Source organism: Ostrinia furnacalis, unplaced genomic scaffold, assembly GCF_004193835.3.
Source record: "Ostrinia furnacalis isolate ACB-3 unplaced genomic scaffold, ASM419383v2 OfSCF6580, whole genome shotgun sequence".
Taxonomy (NCBI): Eukaryota; Metazoa; Arthropoda; class Insecta; order Lepidoptera; family Crambidae; genus Ostrinia; species Ostrinia furnacalis.
This window is the reverse complement of record NW_021136819.1, coordinates 402,586-420,321: the sequence shown is the minus strand read 5'-3', so window position 1 is coordinate 420,321 and position 17,736 is coordinate 402,586. Positions and strand designations below refer to the sequence as shown.

The window sequence follows — 17,736 nt, the reverse complement described above, 5'->3', positions numbered from 1 at the left end:
GAGAAACAGTGCTGCTAACATTTAAATAAATATGACGTTTGCTAACGAATAAGGTTTTGCTTGTTTATTTTTCTATCCCATCAGTGCAATGCAATGATGACATTGACCAATTGACAATAGTTTTTTTTTTATTTAATAGAAATAATAATGGCAGGTTGAACCAACAAGAAGGTTTTAGTTTATCAATCATAATAATCTTCTTGACAAGATAAATCGTCAAACAACTTTGACATCAACATCTGAATAATTTTGAACTTTACTGACGAACAGTTAAAGATTATTTTCTCTAACTCGAGATTATTCTGTAACATAGTTTCAAAAGGTAATATGTGCTCGCGATTCGTTGAAGGAATCAATTTGAAAACTGACGAACCTTTTCATTCCGTGACTGTACGTTTATAATCCTGAGGATTATGAAGTCTTTGTTTATCCTTAGACTACATATTTTAAGTCAATTTTAAGCTTGTTATGTCTCTACCTACTGCAAGAGCACGACACTCTCTAATTTACCAGAGGCAACTAGAGCTTTTGCCTACATTCCCTAAGCTGGTCAGACGATTGGGAAGTCAGGACTCAGTCGTCTTTTACCACAATTACCACCTCCACGGGAGTGTTTCTTACTCTGTAGTAATTTTTTCCGGATCCACGCGTCATTGGTTAATTAATGACAGCGCTAATTAGATCAAAATAATCAATGGAAGACCCACCAGCTAGCGCCTTGATGCGCGATCGTTCGAATAGCATTGACGATGAGTTGCCGTCAATTTAGTCCCCATTTACGACATTCACGGGAAGAATGGGAGTGTTTCTTTTCTACGATGCCGGAACGATATGAAGGATTTTACCCTACACTGGTCAGACGTTATCATATTTATCCCTTAGTCGCCTCTTACGACATCCACGGAAAGAGTGAATGTTCCTGAACTCTGCGGCAATCTCTGCCGGGTGCACGACGCACGTGTCATTTGTTTATTAATGAAGGCACTTAGGGACTCGCCACACGAGCGTCTTTCGAGGGTCGTTGTCTTGCCTGTAGTTGCAAGCGCTGGCACAGCGTCGACGCGGCACGCCACTCACTGGCTCGGCGTTGGGCTGGTTTTAGTGTCACGCGGACCGTCCGGTGCGGACCCTCTCCACACGGCCAATCTGTATGAACTTCTAGGGAGCGTTTTAGAGTAATGCGGTCCGGAGGAACCGCTCCGCTCCCTAGCAGTTCATACAGATCGTCTGTGCGGAGCAATCCGCACTGACCACAGTCCGCGTGACACTAAAATAGCCTTGCCCCGGATACGCCAGGCAAGACAACGATGCTCGAAAGACGCTTTTGTGAGGGGGACCCTAATTAAATATAAGTAAGACCCACCAGCTAGCGCCTTGATGCGCGATCGTTCGAAAAGCCTTGAGGACGAGTTGCCGCCGTCGTACTCGAACTCCTCGATGAGCTCCTGCCCGTGGCCAATGGACGGGTCCCAGCGGGACACCGATATATCGGTCGTCATAGCAACCAGTGCTCTTTATCGTATTACTCAATTATTAGTTTAGTCTCTACAGGTGGAGCACGACACCAGAGGCAACTGGAGGATTTGGCCTACATTCCCCACGTTGGTCAGACGTTGTTAGCCTATTTGTCCCTTAGTCACTCTTTGCGACATTTACGGGAAGAGTGTGACTGATCCTTTTCTACGCTGCCGGAACCAAATGGAGGATTTACCCTACGCTGGTCAAACGTTAGCCTATTTGTCCCTTAGTCGCCTTTTACATTTCTTTCGGAAAGAGCGGGAGTAATCCTCTACGCTGCTGGAACTATTCGTCATTTGTAAAATAAGGAAGACCCACCAGCTAGCGCCTTGATGCGCGATCGTTCGAAAAGCCTTGAGGACGAGTTGCCGCCGTCGTACTCGAACTCCTCGATGAGCTCCTGCCCGTGGCCGATGGACGGGTCCCAGCGGGACACCGATATGTCGGTCGTCATCGCGACCGCTCACCGCCACGCCACACTCAAGATCTGGAAACGGAGAAACGGCATTATTAATTAACCAGTCAATGGTAATAGTAAAAACATAATTTTTAGAGTTACAGCCTTTTTTTCGTCAGGATAATACATGAATTTGTGCCCACCGGCCGCGGGGGCAGCTAGTGGCTTATGTGGGGTTCCCCGTGTTAAGTAATTTAACGTGCTAGTCCGATCTAGGGTTACTAATTATATTATTGCATAATTTGATTAGCAAATAAATAAAATTACTTCTTTTTTTCAATATGAAAACGATAAAAAACAAATGAAGTCTCAGTGTGTACCTACCTACCTAGATAAAAAAATGTGCATGTTAGAAGTACCTATAAGTCGGGGAAGTCCCTTGACACTAAGATAAATAATTATTGATGGGAGTCCCAATCGACTCAAACATTGGACAGGGAGATTTAATGTTATTTAAAGGTCTTTAAGCCTAATACTTTTCAAAGGAATTCCAGACAAAAACATGCCACACAACTTTTTATAAGAATAATAGCTGACTTTTAAAGGACATCTTCATTCTCAAGGCCGCGTAACACGATAAAAATAGACTGGATAAACACAAGACTCACTTATTTGGATTAAGTATTGACACGACAACGGTGTCATTAAAAATAACTAAACGATATAACTTCACAGATTTAGCGCAATGCCAAAAAACTTTTTAAGACTAATTTTTTATGCTAGACCTAGACTAATCGATAAACAGACCACTGATCACCTTGAATTTAGTCCCAATCAAATATTGCAACAAGACTCGACTTTCACACAACTATTTTAGCACAATCCTGCACGAATGCTATATTTTGTTATTCTGACATCACTCTTGCCGGTGATAAGATATCGATACATACTTTTGAAGAGGTTTATCGTATCGCCACTCCCAAGCGATACTAAGTTTCTTTCCTTCATTAAAAATAACTCGACGCCCTATGCAATATTGCTTTGAGAACCATAAACCGAATGTATGCCACTAACTCCCAACCCAAAATAAACGGTGATTTCAGATTCTCATATTATTATGGATGGATTTCTCACAAGATTAACACGTCCGAAGCAAAAACATGATGACTAACGTTGTTTATTCAGCAAGACAATTAATGTTAATGTGTCATGTACATGTAACTTGATGCCATAAGAAAAACTCTTGTAATAATACAAAAAATATAAGAAAAAGTATTTTACAAGGTTGATTGATGAATACCCACGCTATACTATGGTCACGGTAATACTATCTTATGGTTGACACGTAGGTACCTAAAGTTTTTAAGTACATAACATAATTAATTCAAGACTGAACTAATTATAAGTAACATCAGTTCGCAAGTAACTTCATTAAGTAGTGAGTCAATGTTGACTTAATGAAACAAACATCTTGATTTTCTTAATGAAACAAACATTTTTCTCAGTGAGATTCTATATTTTTACCTAATGGATGCCATTAGTTTAGGAAACCAACATAAAATCCAATAACTTACGATGAAATTGGACAGGAAACATCAATTTAAATGTAATAAATATTATTAGAGATTTAAGTTTCTACAATTTCACTATTTTATTTTAGTGAAATGACTCCTTTCTACAATTATTGGGAGTTACCAATAACATTTACTGGAAGTAATCAATCAACGAAGAAAATGTGTTGTGCAGATTATGAATGCAATAATACATGACTTAAACTCGTGGTTTTAGAGTTTATGTTGAGTTAAGCTGGTAACACACGTACAGTTTTACTATTTAGTTAAATTACTAATACAGATGTCTAGAAAACTGAGGTAATTTACTAATCAAATTAGCATTAGTTGACATTTCACAGTTAAAACTACTCGTGTGTAGACCGCTTTATTAAACGCATAATCTTGTGAGAAATCTCAAGATGATCTACAGAAGCAGACGGTCAGCTCACAATAAAACTTGGTACCGTTTTAGACACAGTCACTAATTAGTTACAATGCCTGTGATCCTGTCAATTAGCCATGACCTTTGAATGTGCTATAAAAACTGCAACTACTTATTTGTAGTAAAATAGACCCTGGGTCATTCCATGACAAATGTTACCGAGGGTGAAAAACTAAATATGTTCTTTTCGCATTAAATCTGATGAATTTTGAAAGTAAACATTCCAAATTATAATGTGCAACAAAAAAATCTGAAACAAACAAGTAATTTTTAAGTTATTGGTCTTCAAAGTCTATACTTAAGTCAACTGTCTGAATGATCATTTTCTCTCTAATTATTGGTAATAAGATTTAAAAAAAACTATCAATCTGTGAAACGTTTTGCCACTATATGATTCGAGGGTATTTATCATAGTATTGGTAGATAGCGTCATAGTCCCAAAAAAATGGATAATCATCAAGTTTTAAGTGTGTTTTCTTGTTACTTCGGCGATGTAACACCCGAAACAGAAAAACAGGTATTTGTTTTATTATTGTACTTTACACATGGATTAGGGTAACAATATTTGGTAAAAGTAAGGTCATGGTAGTAATGATTTCAAATACTAACTAATATCTGAGCATGATACTAATTTAGTATGTTTCTTTCTTGATTAAAAACTGTAACACCCGAAACGTTTCGGGTATTACATTTTTATTTATATGTCGATAATGTGTGTATATTGCTTGGAGAAGTGAAAAAGTATTACTGTGAGGGTCCTTTGACCTCCCACTAGCGCTGGCATCGGAAAAGGAGTCATATTTCTCAATTTAAGACTTTTTTGAAATGTCGACTTAACACTAAAATTAAGGTATTGCTAAAAAGTGTCGATGTTTGACATTTCCAATAAATATCGTAATTAGAAATTAAAGTAATGCTATTTCAAGCCAAAAACAATAGAAAAAGTTATATTCTGAGGAAAAATTTAACTTGAACTTTGCATATTTTTAAAAAAAAGCTGCTTCGTAATTTCAAACCAAAATTCGCTCTATTTGTGTTTATTTGTTGTACTCCTTATTTTGTGGTACCTAGAGACTAATAAAACACTGATTTTATCGATAAAACGCGTTGCATTTTCGTACTCGTAACACCCGAAACAGAACCATTGTAACACCCGAAACAAAGAAAAAATGTTTAAATAAATAGTAAAACGTTTTATTTAACAGTAATTGTATGTTACATGGTTTGTAAATTTCATACTTTAGAAGTCCTGTAAGTTTTAGGTATAATTCCTTAAGAAAATTCGCTAAATTTCGAGTAAATGTAGCAACAGTCAGAACATAGAGGCAAAATCTCGTAACGCCCGAAACGCACACTTTTCGACTCATATTTTCGTTATCCTACATTCTAAGCTGTACAAACTTTATTATTTAGATAAAACAACTAAAAACGGACAGATTAAGGCACTAACATTATTAAAATACTATTTCAAAATACATGAAATTGTTGAATATGTGTGTACGAACGTAACACCCGAAACGATGGAATGACCCCCCTGCAAAAACGTGTGTGTTTATTTGAAGAATAACAGTTGGAACAATCTTCAATAAACCACAAAATAGGTCAGCATTATAAAGCTAGCTAAATCTACTTCTTGCAAACTGCTCTTTGCATCACCTATTGCTTAATATAAGTGAATGAATTTGTCACATCACATTCATACGCGACTGTAAAATAAAATATCCATGTAGTCATCTCAAAAACCTATGAATAATCCAGGGTTCGAAAATATCCTTATGATTTTTAACAATCTCTGATAAATATCATAAATATCGGATATTTTCGAACCCTGGAATAATCCTAGCTGTTTAGTAACATTGAGTTGAGGGTTGCACCAATGTCAACAAAGAAACCAACAATCAATAATTACGTGTTTGTTTCACGAAGGTCAAAATGCCACAGACACCAATGCGGTATTTCACTCCAGTCATTAGAATACAGGTTTGCTCAGCCAATAGAACAAATGGTGCCATTGTATCTACAGCAGTAGTATAAGCGGAGTAGATTAGCACCACAAAGTCGAACGACGCTTGATATCGAACAGGCAAGAAGGGCGTTGACCTGAGGCATGCAGACATGGCGTCGGCGATACACCATGGGCCGCCATTAAACACCATCGTAGACCTTGGCTGTGCTGCCACGAACAAAGCACGCAATGCTTTAGTGCCGACGCAAAATAGAATCTAACAACCGCACGGATAAGGCCATTACGTCGATGTCACATTTCAGATCGCAGAACGTTTTATTTTAACAATGGCCAAAATGGCAATGCCCGATCACAAAGATTAAGATTCCGTTGTCGCGACTGTGAAAGCTGACGTTGTAGAGCTTTGTAGAGCTCTGTACATAAAGATACAAAACTGAGCTATAGATTCTAACATGGATAATGAAAACATCAATAAACAAGCAGTTTTACGACATGACGAAACCCAAAGTGAAATCAATGGTACAATAGATTAGTAACATTAAGTGACTTCCACTAGCCGACCTTCGAGGGAATAAACACTGGCCATTATTCAAATCGAGCATTCAGAGGAATCAAATCAAGCGTGGCTTTGAATGCTGTAATTCTATAGCTGGTACTCTTATGTAATCCTGATGTCCTAGGTCGCGTGTTGTAAAATTATATGGTCCCTAAGTGGCTTTACACGGCTAGCTAGTCCTGCTAGTTGGTATAGATAGATAGGCAACTCATTGAACGTCCCCCGTCATTTATAACGTCTAGTATATGGCTAGACGTCACGCTATCATTATGAGGGGACATGACGGGCAAAGTAGCGTCGCATAGCTAATACTCGCCAGGCTGCTTTAATAGCGGATATCCTATTCCTTTTTCGCTATGTAACGAAACTGCTTTGGGATAGTTTTATTTATAAACTGCTGCTACTTGAATAAGCTTATATCAGAAGACACCACATAATGTTGAAAGTCTCGATGTGGGCACGTATAAAAACCATAACCGTATTACAGTTCCTATTAGGAACTTCCTAATAAAGATACATTTTGTAATCAATCCATAACGCCGTATAACACGAGTTCAAAACACGCTTTCGTATCTTTTACGTGCCATTACGTACACGTACATAATAATATGTTATATCTATTCCACGCTTACTTTTGCGTTATGTAAAGTGTAATAAGAGCACAACCGTTATACAGTGGAAGCCGACCGGTCGCCTTCTGCTAACGCACCATGACGGTAAACTCCTGCTTCGTTCAATCGAAATTATTGTAATCAAAAATACATGTTACCAAGGTACAGGTACCAAGATATCGAAATACGGACGTATCGAACGGTGAATCTACGCATATCGAATTAGAAAACGAGTTCAAATCGATATCAGTAAATGCATCGGCTCTTTAATCTCCATGCAAGTTCTGCAGCCAAGCATTTATCTTTACGACTGCAATTTATCTCGCGAATTTATTTACGTCACGCAAATTTTATTTATCATTGGCCTAGATAAGCGCTGCGCGACAATCAAGTCATCGCAGAATACAAATAGCACATTTCATTACTATGTGCATTTCCAATTCACAACCGCAGGATGCTATGTGATTTCTATCACAACCCCATTGCGTTTGACAGATCGGGCAGGCTTTATGTCATGGGGAATAGAGTTGAGTTTGAGGTGTCGTTGTAACGGTTAATTATTTTGTGCGGATGTAGTGTTTACGGGTCGTCACAGTACGCCGCGTGCCGATCCAGCCTGCTGACAGTCAATGCATTTCTAACCGCAGTGAACCTTTTGTTTGTTTTTATAATCACTCCACGGCTTTACCCAGGCGAGATTCTCGTACAAGGTTTCTTAAACAGTCATAAACAAGAAAGCAATTATAGTGGAGCATCTAGTATCAAAACAGACCTTGATCTTTAGAATCTGTTTCGAAAGTTAACAAGAAATACGCTACGCAAATTTTAAGTTGTGCACTACCTATTTCTTGGAACTCAACAATTTGCTAAACAGGGATTTTTGGGAATTGGAACATAGGTATTATACGATTTACCATGATCCGAACTCTACTATCATGGGTTTTAACAACGTCCGGTGGCACTGACAAAACCATAATTTCAAATATGAATTGATTGAACATTTTCTGAAGGCCAATGTAACTTCATTCATAAATTAAACGAAATGGAAGCTAGAGCTGTCCAATAAACCTATTTAAATCAATAACAAAACATGTAGACAGGTGTCAAATAACTGTTATTGTGAGTGATGCAGTGATGAACTGATGGCATACTGAAAGAAGAAACCTAATGTAACCAAATACACTACTACAAATCGTTCCCGGAACGGTTACCATCTCAACAGGTAGCTAATATCCCTAATTTTTGAGCGCATTGCATTAGTTAAAATAACAAAAGCCCGTTAGTAGGGGAATATTGCTGGAAGTGACGGATGTAGAGAACTGAGAAACGGCTTGGAAATGAGCGACGCTTCCCTTGCCCTAGCTAACGTAACCTGTCCTACTACTTAAACTATTAGCACCATAGTTCTCATAGCGACTGGCGCTGTGGAACTAGCTGAAGCGGACGAACTAACAGGCACTTCCCATGCTCGGTCCGCGGACGAATCCATTAACCCAAATATGAAGAACCGCGCCCGAACACCTCGCGTGACTCTCAATCACAAAAACCACTGAACAAATCACTAATGTAACGTATAACAGACGTTAATTTATTTATTGTAGCTAATTATTGCATGTTTACGGCTTCAATCGTTAAAGGCGACGGTACGTGTGTCCCAATCCCAATGGAAATGTGGACAAACGATCATGTATGCTATACTGAATGCAATTCAGTATGATAAGATGCTAAAAAGTTTAAGATGCTGATTTGTATGAATTTACGAAGAATGTTAATGATAACATGCTTAAACATTCACACTCAGCTCTCACGGAATACTGTGATTTAAATCATCTGAATACAGATTTCCATGATTTTCGTGGGAAATTTCAGTGAGTGACATAGATTCAAACATTTTACGCAACATGGTTTTTATGTTCGCGTTTCTAACGGCCAAGCCGGCAAACGTACGCCTAATTAGCTGTCGTAATCAAAAGGCTCCCTCATGTGAAAACATTGCCCTCACAGACCACAACCTCCCGTAAAAAATAATAAACAAAACGATCACTGACACGAAACATGACGCCTCTCAGAAACAAAAGGATATCCGTTGTGTATAGTAGCATCAGATAATAATCTAAACGCGAATTTTAAAGGGTGATTGTTGAAATAGAAATTTACTAAATTGTGTCAATAATTGACACCGTGGCGCGGGAATCAAATCGCTGTGACGAATTTTAGCAATGATGAGTCGTTATTGACCCACACCCCCTTCCAAGTCCTTGAAAACCCCACCCGTTTAGAGGTGGCGCTAGCGTTACAGGACCAGACGTCACTGACCGGACATCGGGCAACCCACGATTCTTGGCAGTACAATTTATTAAACACGCGTATGTGTGCTATAAGCCGAATCAGATTATTTATAGATCTTAGCATGTACTCAACTTTTAAGATCGCTGGAAATGGGGCCAGCGAGTTCAGGAGTTTACGCCCAATTTTATGTTTGCTTAGTTTAATGGGTGATGACGCATTTCAAACTTTGGCCAACTGCTTCTGGTGTGAAATTGAAGTTAGTACGTTGACAGTTGGGTACATAACATTGACAGTGCGTGCATTGCTACCGGTAACCTATTGACCTAGAGCATTTTCAACAGTGACCTAGAGTAAGACATTATCAGTCGCGAACATTTTGCTGATTGGCCCGAGTCACGTATCAAAATAGAATTCACGTCACATTGCACAATCTCTATTTCTTCGGATGATATAGGAGTCAATGAGTTTGGCGCGTGGGCGTCGGCACTGAACTTTAGAGTAGGATGCGCCTCATTTGTTGCCGTCCACATACACACGGCTTGATTTTTGTCTCTTGGGCAACATGGGAAACATACTCTCTATTGTTTAATCATATCGTCATTTAGATTCGTTCTCTCCAGGAGGAAACTAAGAATGATTCAGACATGATTGTCAAGAACCTGTTTACTTTGTTTTGTACTAAAACTGATTGACTCAAAACACCCAATTGATCGTACAGTATTCTCGTCACATGATATAAACAAGATGACGTAAGTTAACGTAATTCGTATGGCGCTCGTGTCGAGTATCTTGTCCAATAACCTATTGTTCTAAATACACTCTCTGGCGTGACTCTTCAAATAGTCATGCAGAACGAATCATCTTTACTGAGAAGAAAATCGTTCGTGACTATCATGCGATGCGTGAAGGCGTAAGTGAACAAACCGATTTATCAGCGGCATCTTCATCAGAGGAAGACATATTTTTGAAGAACAGAAAAATTCCAATTAACAACCAATTTAGTAAATCGTATCGGAATTCGTGCAAGCAAATTGGACTTCTAATCCATCAAAGCCACGTCTCCCGATTGGATCAATGACTTGGCTATTGTTATCAGTGCGTCCTGAACACGCTACGTAGTCCGTCTATTTAGTGTGTAGCGAACGCGGATTGTCTGATGGCATGACATAAGCGTGGTGACGTCACCGGGCGTCGGCAACGGCGGCGAAGGCCGGCGGTTGTTTGTGCGCGAACGACCGGTTTTACAGCAGCGTATGCACTACGCGCCGCGACGCGAGTGAAGCACGCGATACCTATTCTCGAGTAGACTCGACACGAGATCCAACGGCATTTCACTCAGAATTACTATATTGTATTAATTTCGTTTTTACAGAACTTCCTCATCGGCATGCCACTAATCAACCTCGACACACAACAAATCTGGCAATTCTGGCACGTCTCAAATCAGTAGATGTACCTCTATTAATTGATGATTTCATTAATCGTAATCAACGTGCAAACGATATTAATGGAATTGAGTCAACAAGACACGAGACTTCAAACCTTGCTTGAATAGATGGCGCATTGTGCATCGACCACACCCATATGCAAGTTCCTCGGTACGATGGAGCGATGACGCTATCGGCTCATATTGAGGTCAGCTGAAGTGCTTTGCTTGCCCATAAAAATTATGAGCCGACTGGAAAGGTCTCGAGACAGACTAACTAGCTCTAGAATAACATGTTATTAAGACATTGGGGACGAATCAATCCATGACCATGACACAGGCCAAAATTAAGGCAAGTGGGAAGCACGAAAACAAATCGGTCAATGTTTGAAGAATCGATGCAAAAAAGATTGAGATTGAAATAATTTAGCAAAAATGTATTGAATTCATACTGGATAGCCTTGGGCGACTGCCAAAATATTCTGATGACTCTAGAGATGTTAGAGCATAATATGGCTAGATTGTAAAAGCACAGGATGCCAAAGCATTTGAATAAGAAAGAAATCTGAAACTAATTAGTGGGCAGCTGAGCAGCCAGGATGAATCAATATTCATTAAACTCAATAAGCGGTCGTTTAACCGCAGGCTATCGTTTAAGGAAACTATACGAGGAATAACGTAAGTAACGTAACATAATCTTCAAGACTTAAGTGGCTTTCATATCCAGTTACATTTAACACATATCCGTTTATTTTAGGTTGGGTAGATCATGGTAATTCATAAGAAGAGGCTTGAAATTTTTTTCTTTCTTTTTTCTGAAGCAAAATTAACATTATAAATGCAAAAAGACATTACATAATGCTGAAAGACATGTACACGGTTTCTTAGAAAAGAAAATAGGTGACAATTGTGTGCCACTCGTTCGTGTTAATAACGCAATATGAATTATTCACAAGCCTTGCCTTCACAATGAAATTCTCTGAGCAACCGCACGTAGCTGAGCAATACTTACCATAATACCAATAGAAAGGTTGCTGATTGAGAAAGTTACCATAATACGGCATTCAAAATTTGAGATTCACTCAACATTTTATTGGATCAAACCACAGATGAAGTTTGTTTTTACTGCTATTAAAAATACAAACACAGAAATTCTAAATAAGGTTAAGCTCGCGTGAGCTTAACAATTCCGAGAGAAACTGGAGAGAATAAAAGCGCCCATTGTTTTGTAAAAATAAAGCACGACTGTGTTGTGGCCTCACTTCGCTCTCTTCGTAGGCTCTGGCCTTAATTTGTTTCAACTAATGAAGCAGTTAATGCAGCATTTTAAAACACACTGGATTGAGTTGCAAGAGGATATTCATGTAAATTAAAATGTGCGTTGACGATTTTGCATAATGTTAAGCATCTTAAATTATGGTAATGAGAATCGGACCCTTCTGTAGGTACAAATTTTGGTAAAAAAAGATTCTTCAAGCGTCGAAAACAGATTCAGTAATTATAATAGAAGGCTAGTATTACAATAACATGTTAAAGCAGACTGAACAACTTGATTGCCACAAATTGGTGCCCAACGACCGACAAATTGTCCGTGCGAATCAACTGTTCTATTCACTGAATGAGCCTTATTGTGATTACGACCTTCTTGTAGACAAGCGCTGTAGGCAAGATTAGAGATGAAATCATTCGTAGACTAAATATTCGGAGGTCGGATGGTACCTGGTAAACATCACATGATAACATGGACATAGTCTCAACAAGTCGAATAGTAAAATCGAAATCTTATGATGTTATTTAAAGAAGACAATCAGAGGTGGAATTGTGTAAAGCAATCGTAATCATTTGACAGTTCATAACGTACGATAAAGTCAGTTATAAAAAGCATTTGACAGAATAATCGTACGTTATGAACTGTCAAATGATAACGATTGCTTTACACAATTCTACCTCAGGTAAGAGACATGGGTAAGTGCATTTGCGAGGGATGCGAACGACACATCTAGTCGCATGCTCCAAATATAGCTAAATCAACTAATAAGGTGCAGCAAAAGGCGATACACATTCACAACTGGTTTCTTCCAGCTAAATGAAATTTTACTTTATAATAGGGTTAGCTCGTCTACAGATTTCATCAACGAAGGATAGGAGTTTTCTAAAAGCATTCACTTATCTATCGTTGTAACATCAGTAGTTCGGACTGATCGTTGCATAAAATGCACAATAATCGATGTAAAACACCCAGACGTTCCTCTATAAGCCAAACCAGTCCAATCGTATGTTACTTTGGCGACCGCTTACAGAGAAAATGTTGTATGTATATGTAAAGAAAGCGGTTATTACGTGAGTAGTCGCCGAGTGCAAGACATGGACTGGATTCGAGTTCGTCGACCCCGATAGAGCGGGACTCAGGACTCCTCAGCCGGAATATTAAGTGCGATTCACATCGCTCGCAACTGAAGTTTCGACCAATCGATACTATAAACGGACAAAATTATTAACATTAAATAATTCATTGCCATGAAAAACAATAATAAGTCAAGAACGGTAAAAGAAGGATCCCATCCCATGTCCCAAATTGCTTCATATTTTTCCTCAATGTGTGTGTTGCATCCACAATTTTGCACAAGTTGTGAAAATGAAACAAAAAATCTACTGTAAATAAAACAAATGACAACGGATTCTGTTGTGTAATTTCGAGCGTGAAACCCCAAAACAATAACATTCCATTATTATACATTTCTGACAATGGTCCGGCTTTGACTATCGAATTTGGAAAGGCATTTCTCGAGTTGCGTGCCCCTTTTGTTAGCGCAATTAAGGTAGGCTGGCCAGTAGCCGTGAAAGGGCCACGAAGGCCGGCAATCTGTACTCTCGGACGATTTGAAATTTCTCGTGATTCAACGAGAATTGAGGGGAAAGTTTTCCGAATAGTCTACAGAAATAACATAACATCGAGTATAAGAGTACATTCGAAAGATGAACAAGATGAGATGACTAATAATGACGGAAGAGTAAACAGACCACAAGGACGCCTCAAAAACTATTTAGTATCGATCAATGTCTAAAGCGAGTCTTCGACTATTTCTATTCGGTAAGTATTTGCATGACCAACCAAATACATATCTTGTACGGGGAAATAGGAAAATTGAAAGTTAAAAATAGCTCTACAGTCAGACGTCTTTGTCCAGTAGTCCACCGTTTGGCTGTTACCGACCCATAACTCTAAATTTAGTTTTCTATAAAAAGTACTACTGTCGAATTCCAGAGGAATTGACTGGCAACAATTTACAGCATGCATGGGCTAGGAATCAATGAGAGCAAATTCTGATTTGGAACAGTACTGTAACAGATTACGGATTCAGAAGATTTAAAAAATAGACTCGACGAACTATGGAAAAATCTGGTTTACCCAGTTTTGCGAAATCTTCTAACTACAGAAATTAGGATATCCTTTGAAAGATACTGCTGTTCTGAATTAAAATAAGGTCATTTTTAATCTAGAAACATGTTACAATGGAAAATGCAATATTTTACAATGGAAACCTTGGTCCTACTTTGTCGTAATTTTTACAGGTATTCTACCAATCAATATTAGTCTGTCGTAAAACATTTTAACGATGCATTGTGATTACTAATCGTCTCGCATGTGTGCTATCGCGTCGAAGGTTATAAACACTTGTCCCCATTACGAGAATAGTACTCAACTGGAATTAATAGAAAAACTATTCAACATAATTGACAGAGGCAGCATCATTTTGAACCCAAGATTTTTAGCATTTGCTAGATCTTAAGATTTCTCAATTTTTATTAAACTAGATGGAAGCTACCTATAATCAATAAAACTGCAGGAAATGAAACTGGGTTAAGATATATTTAAATTTTTAGTGTTAAGAAATTTTATACGTCGAGCAGACTTAATATTGTGCTATTTTGTTGTGTTAATTGTTATTGTTTGTTCTCTGTAGCTGTGCCTTAAATAAACTAAATAAATAAATAACTTTTCGTGGGCTAAAACAGTTTTGATCTCAAATTGGGCGCCTGTGTACTGCGTAACCCTACTTGATTTGATTATGTCACAGAGACGGTATGCTACGAGGTCAATTGAGGGGTCATACGAATAAGTAGGGGAGATAACTGAACTTCTTAATTGCTTGATAACGTTCCCAAATTCGTGAAAACGGCTGACTTTAGTATCCTTGTAAACCAGTTACTGTATGCAATATTACGCAAGATCTGCACTAAAAGGTCGTCTTTGACTCACAGTGATCATATTGGCGCAAAATGTACAATTACTATCGTAATCAACGTTTAAAAAACGATAAGATAATAAGGTAACATTATCAGTCAGTTTGGACACAGCAAAGATTACATTGAAAAGGAGAATTTACTTAATAAATTCACTTTTTATTCAGACGATGCTAATTCTTTCAATGCCGTGACCGTCCATTGTACAGATTTAGCCAACATACACCCACAGTTTGTGAGAAACATCAACAAACAGTCGGAACTTTGAACAGAACTCAAATCAGGCGCCCCGTTCATAAATGCGAGTGGTCTCTTCTGGTCACCTATTGTGGACAGAACAGAGCGGTGACATCATCCATTATTTTTTGTCATTAACAGATGCGAGCCGCTATGAGAGCATTATCACGGTCGGCAAGTACATCTGACTCACAACTCACTACACCTCTAGAAAAAGTAAGCTGATGTGTTGATGTTGTTTTACTCGAGGCAGACGGGCGTGGCTTTAAGTATTATCATAATGATAGTTACGCAACCGCGATCAAGAACATTATACACTCATATTAGTGTCCAGTAAAAAATTTAAGACTCTTTTATTATTTCGAATGGGTTAATCGAGTTACAAAATCCATGGTTTACAAATTACGAAACCCATTAACCTTGAATACGTTAACTGAATGGATACGTGTAAATGTGAATTGTTAGTTTGATTTCGGTTTATAAACTTTGTTTTGCCAATGTATTAGAACCAAATGTGGGTTCGGTATCGCAAATTGGTAGATGACCTCACATTTAGCAAACGCAATAAAAATGGACTTAGTATTATGCTGTATGATATCATCTGCACAGTTGAAACAATCAACATGGCACTAATCTTTAAAACCTTGGGAAGAACTAACTGAAACCAAGCAAGATAAAACCTCTTTAGCAATACAAAATCTGAGAGGTTAGCCATTACTGCGTAACATAACCAATGCGTAATTTGAAGTAGGTATAGCTTGAAATATGTAAAATCAAAAATCAAAATCAAAATTATCTTTATTTGTTTAGACTAATTAAATTAGTTCTTGCAAATCGTCAAATGCTCTTAAGGAGCCTATACATGTCTCATTCTTTTTTTGCACTACCAGCGCTTCGAGACAAACATTTGGCAAGTGCTGAGAAGAAGCGCCGCAACAAACTCAGTCACCACTGTCTGCCGGTTTAAAAATATAAAAAAGTAGTAGACAACTCTGACACTAGAATAAGCCACTTATTCATCTGCTAATACGGCTAAATAGATTAGGCAATTGCCAAACCTAATCTAATTAAACTACTGAATATTCAAATTTGAGATGATAGAGAAGAATTTCAAGGAGCACTGACATCAGAAATATTTCCGAACATTTCAGAAAGAGATTCTTTAGTGTGTAACGCGGTACCTAAACCATAGCTGTTGATTTAATGTGAGGTTCTAACTTCGGATGGTCATGTTTTCCGGCCGTCAAATATTATTACTAGTTGACAGTACCTACGTCTGCGCAAGTGACCTCAATGACAGAGGGGGCGGGCCGCCCGCCGCGTTGGTTTAGATCTCATCCGACAGGTTCTGTCGGGCAAAGTTTGTCTAATCTCCGGGAAAGGTAGGTCATGAACTACCCTGGATAGACTAGCTTTATTGACCCAAATTATGGATTCATCGCGCCCGATTGGAACCAATATTCTGCTGCGGTAATGGATACATTATAATATAAAAGATTAGAGGCTGTTCTGTTCACAAACCTTTACTGTTTTGCGAAAATTGTGGCTTATTTTTCCTTGCAAAGCGCTAAAGCAATACAATTCGACGAAGCCAAGTTACTACCCATTTAGAGTGTTTATTCCAGGGTTCGAAAATATCCGATATTTATTATAAATATCAAAATATCGGATATTTATGATATATATCCGATATATATCAACTTTGATATATATCAAATTTGTATGAAAGCTATACTATTATTTTATTGTATTATTTATGAATACCATTGCATATGTGTTACATAAACATGTTTTTAATGTTTTTAAAACTTAAAATCAGACAAATAAAGCAAAGACATAAAATCTTCTTGTAAATACGGCAAAATCAACTAAAAAACAAAAATCTTATGTGAAAAAGTACAAATACAGTTACAAATTTTAAAAATTGATATATATCATCAAAACAGGCTGGATATATATCGGATATATATCCGATATATATCAAGATATATATCCCTTGATATATATCCTCGAACCCTGGTTTATTCATTAAAAAACATGTCTGAAATTTTCGTCACAGAAGTACAGGAATAATTTGAAATCGTTTAAGCCTTATACGCATTTGAAGCAGTAGTTCAAATAACTTAATAGATGCCTGAATGTACCGTAGAATAGAAATCCGACGTGACATCACCGGTCAAATCTCACTATTGATTTGATCCTGAAATAAGGCCACTAAACCAGTAACTTATCCATAGCCATCTTAACACATACCAGTAAGAATTGAGGACTATCTCATTTCTGCACATCCAATAGGGTAATCACTACACAGCAGTCTAATGACTAAGGGTATGAACACACTGGAACACGGAAACGATTGTAACGCTAGCGAGATTGGCGTGTCGCGTCGACGTCGTACCCCGAACTCAGCGGAGTGAGCAGTGGCCGCAATATCGATCGGTCTCCAGCCTGGCGCCGGCGGGCCGCATATCCCTAGTGCACGCACGCCCCTCCCCA

General features: G+C 38.2%; 1 protein-coding gene across 16 annotated transcripts in view; it reads right to left on the bottom strand.

Annotated features, from left to right (window-relative positions):
* The window catches only part of beta-Spec (spectrin beta chain), a 75,097-nt gene that overhangs the window by 54,077 nt on the left and 3,284 nt on the right, over positions 1 to 17,736 (bottom strand). For 9 of the 16 annotated variants that reach the window (XR_003656684.1, XR_003656690.1, XR_003656689.1 and 6 more), the window contains exon 2: positions 1,837 to 2,005. Coding sequence is in view for 8 of the 16 variants with exons in the window: in XM_028317964.1 (XP_028173765.1) it covers positions 1,837 to 1,972 (136 nt within the window). In the remaining 8 variants the exon portion in view is untranslated. Of the gene's footprint in view, positions 1 to 1,363; positions 1,508 to 1,836; positions 2,006 to 2,583; positions 2,609 to 2,732; positions 2,815 to 17,493; positions 17,660 to 17,736 lie in introns of those variants that run through there. The other 7 variants (XR_003656685.1, XR_003656691.1, XM_028317970.1 and 4 more) reach the window with 4 other exon arrangements.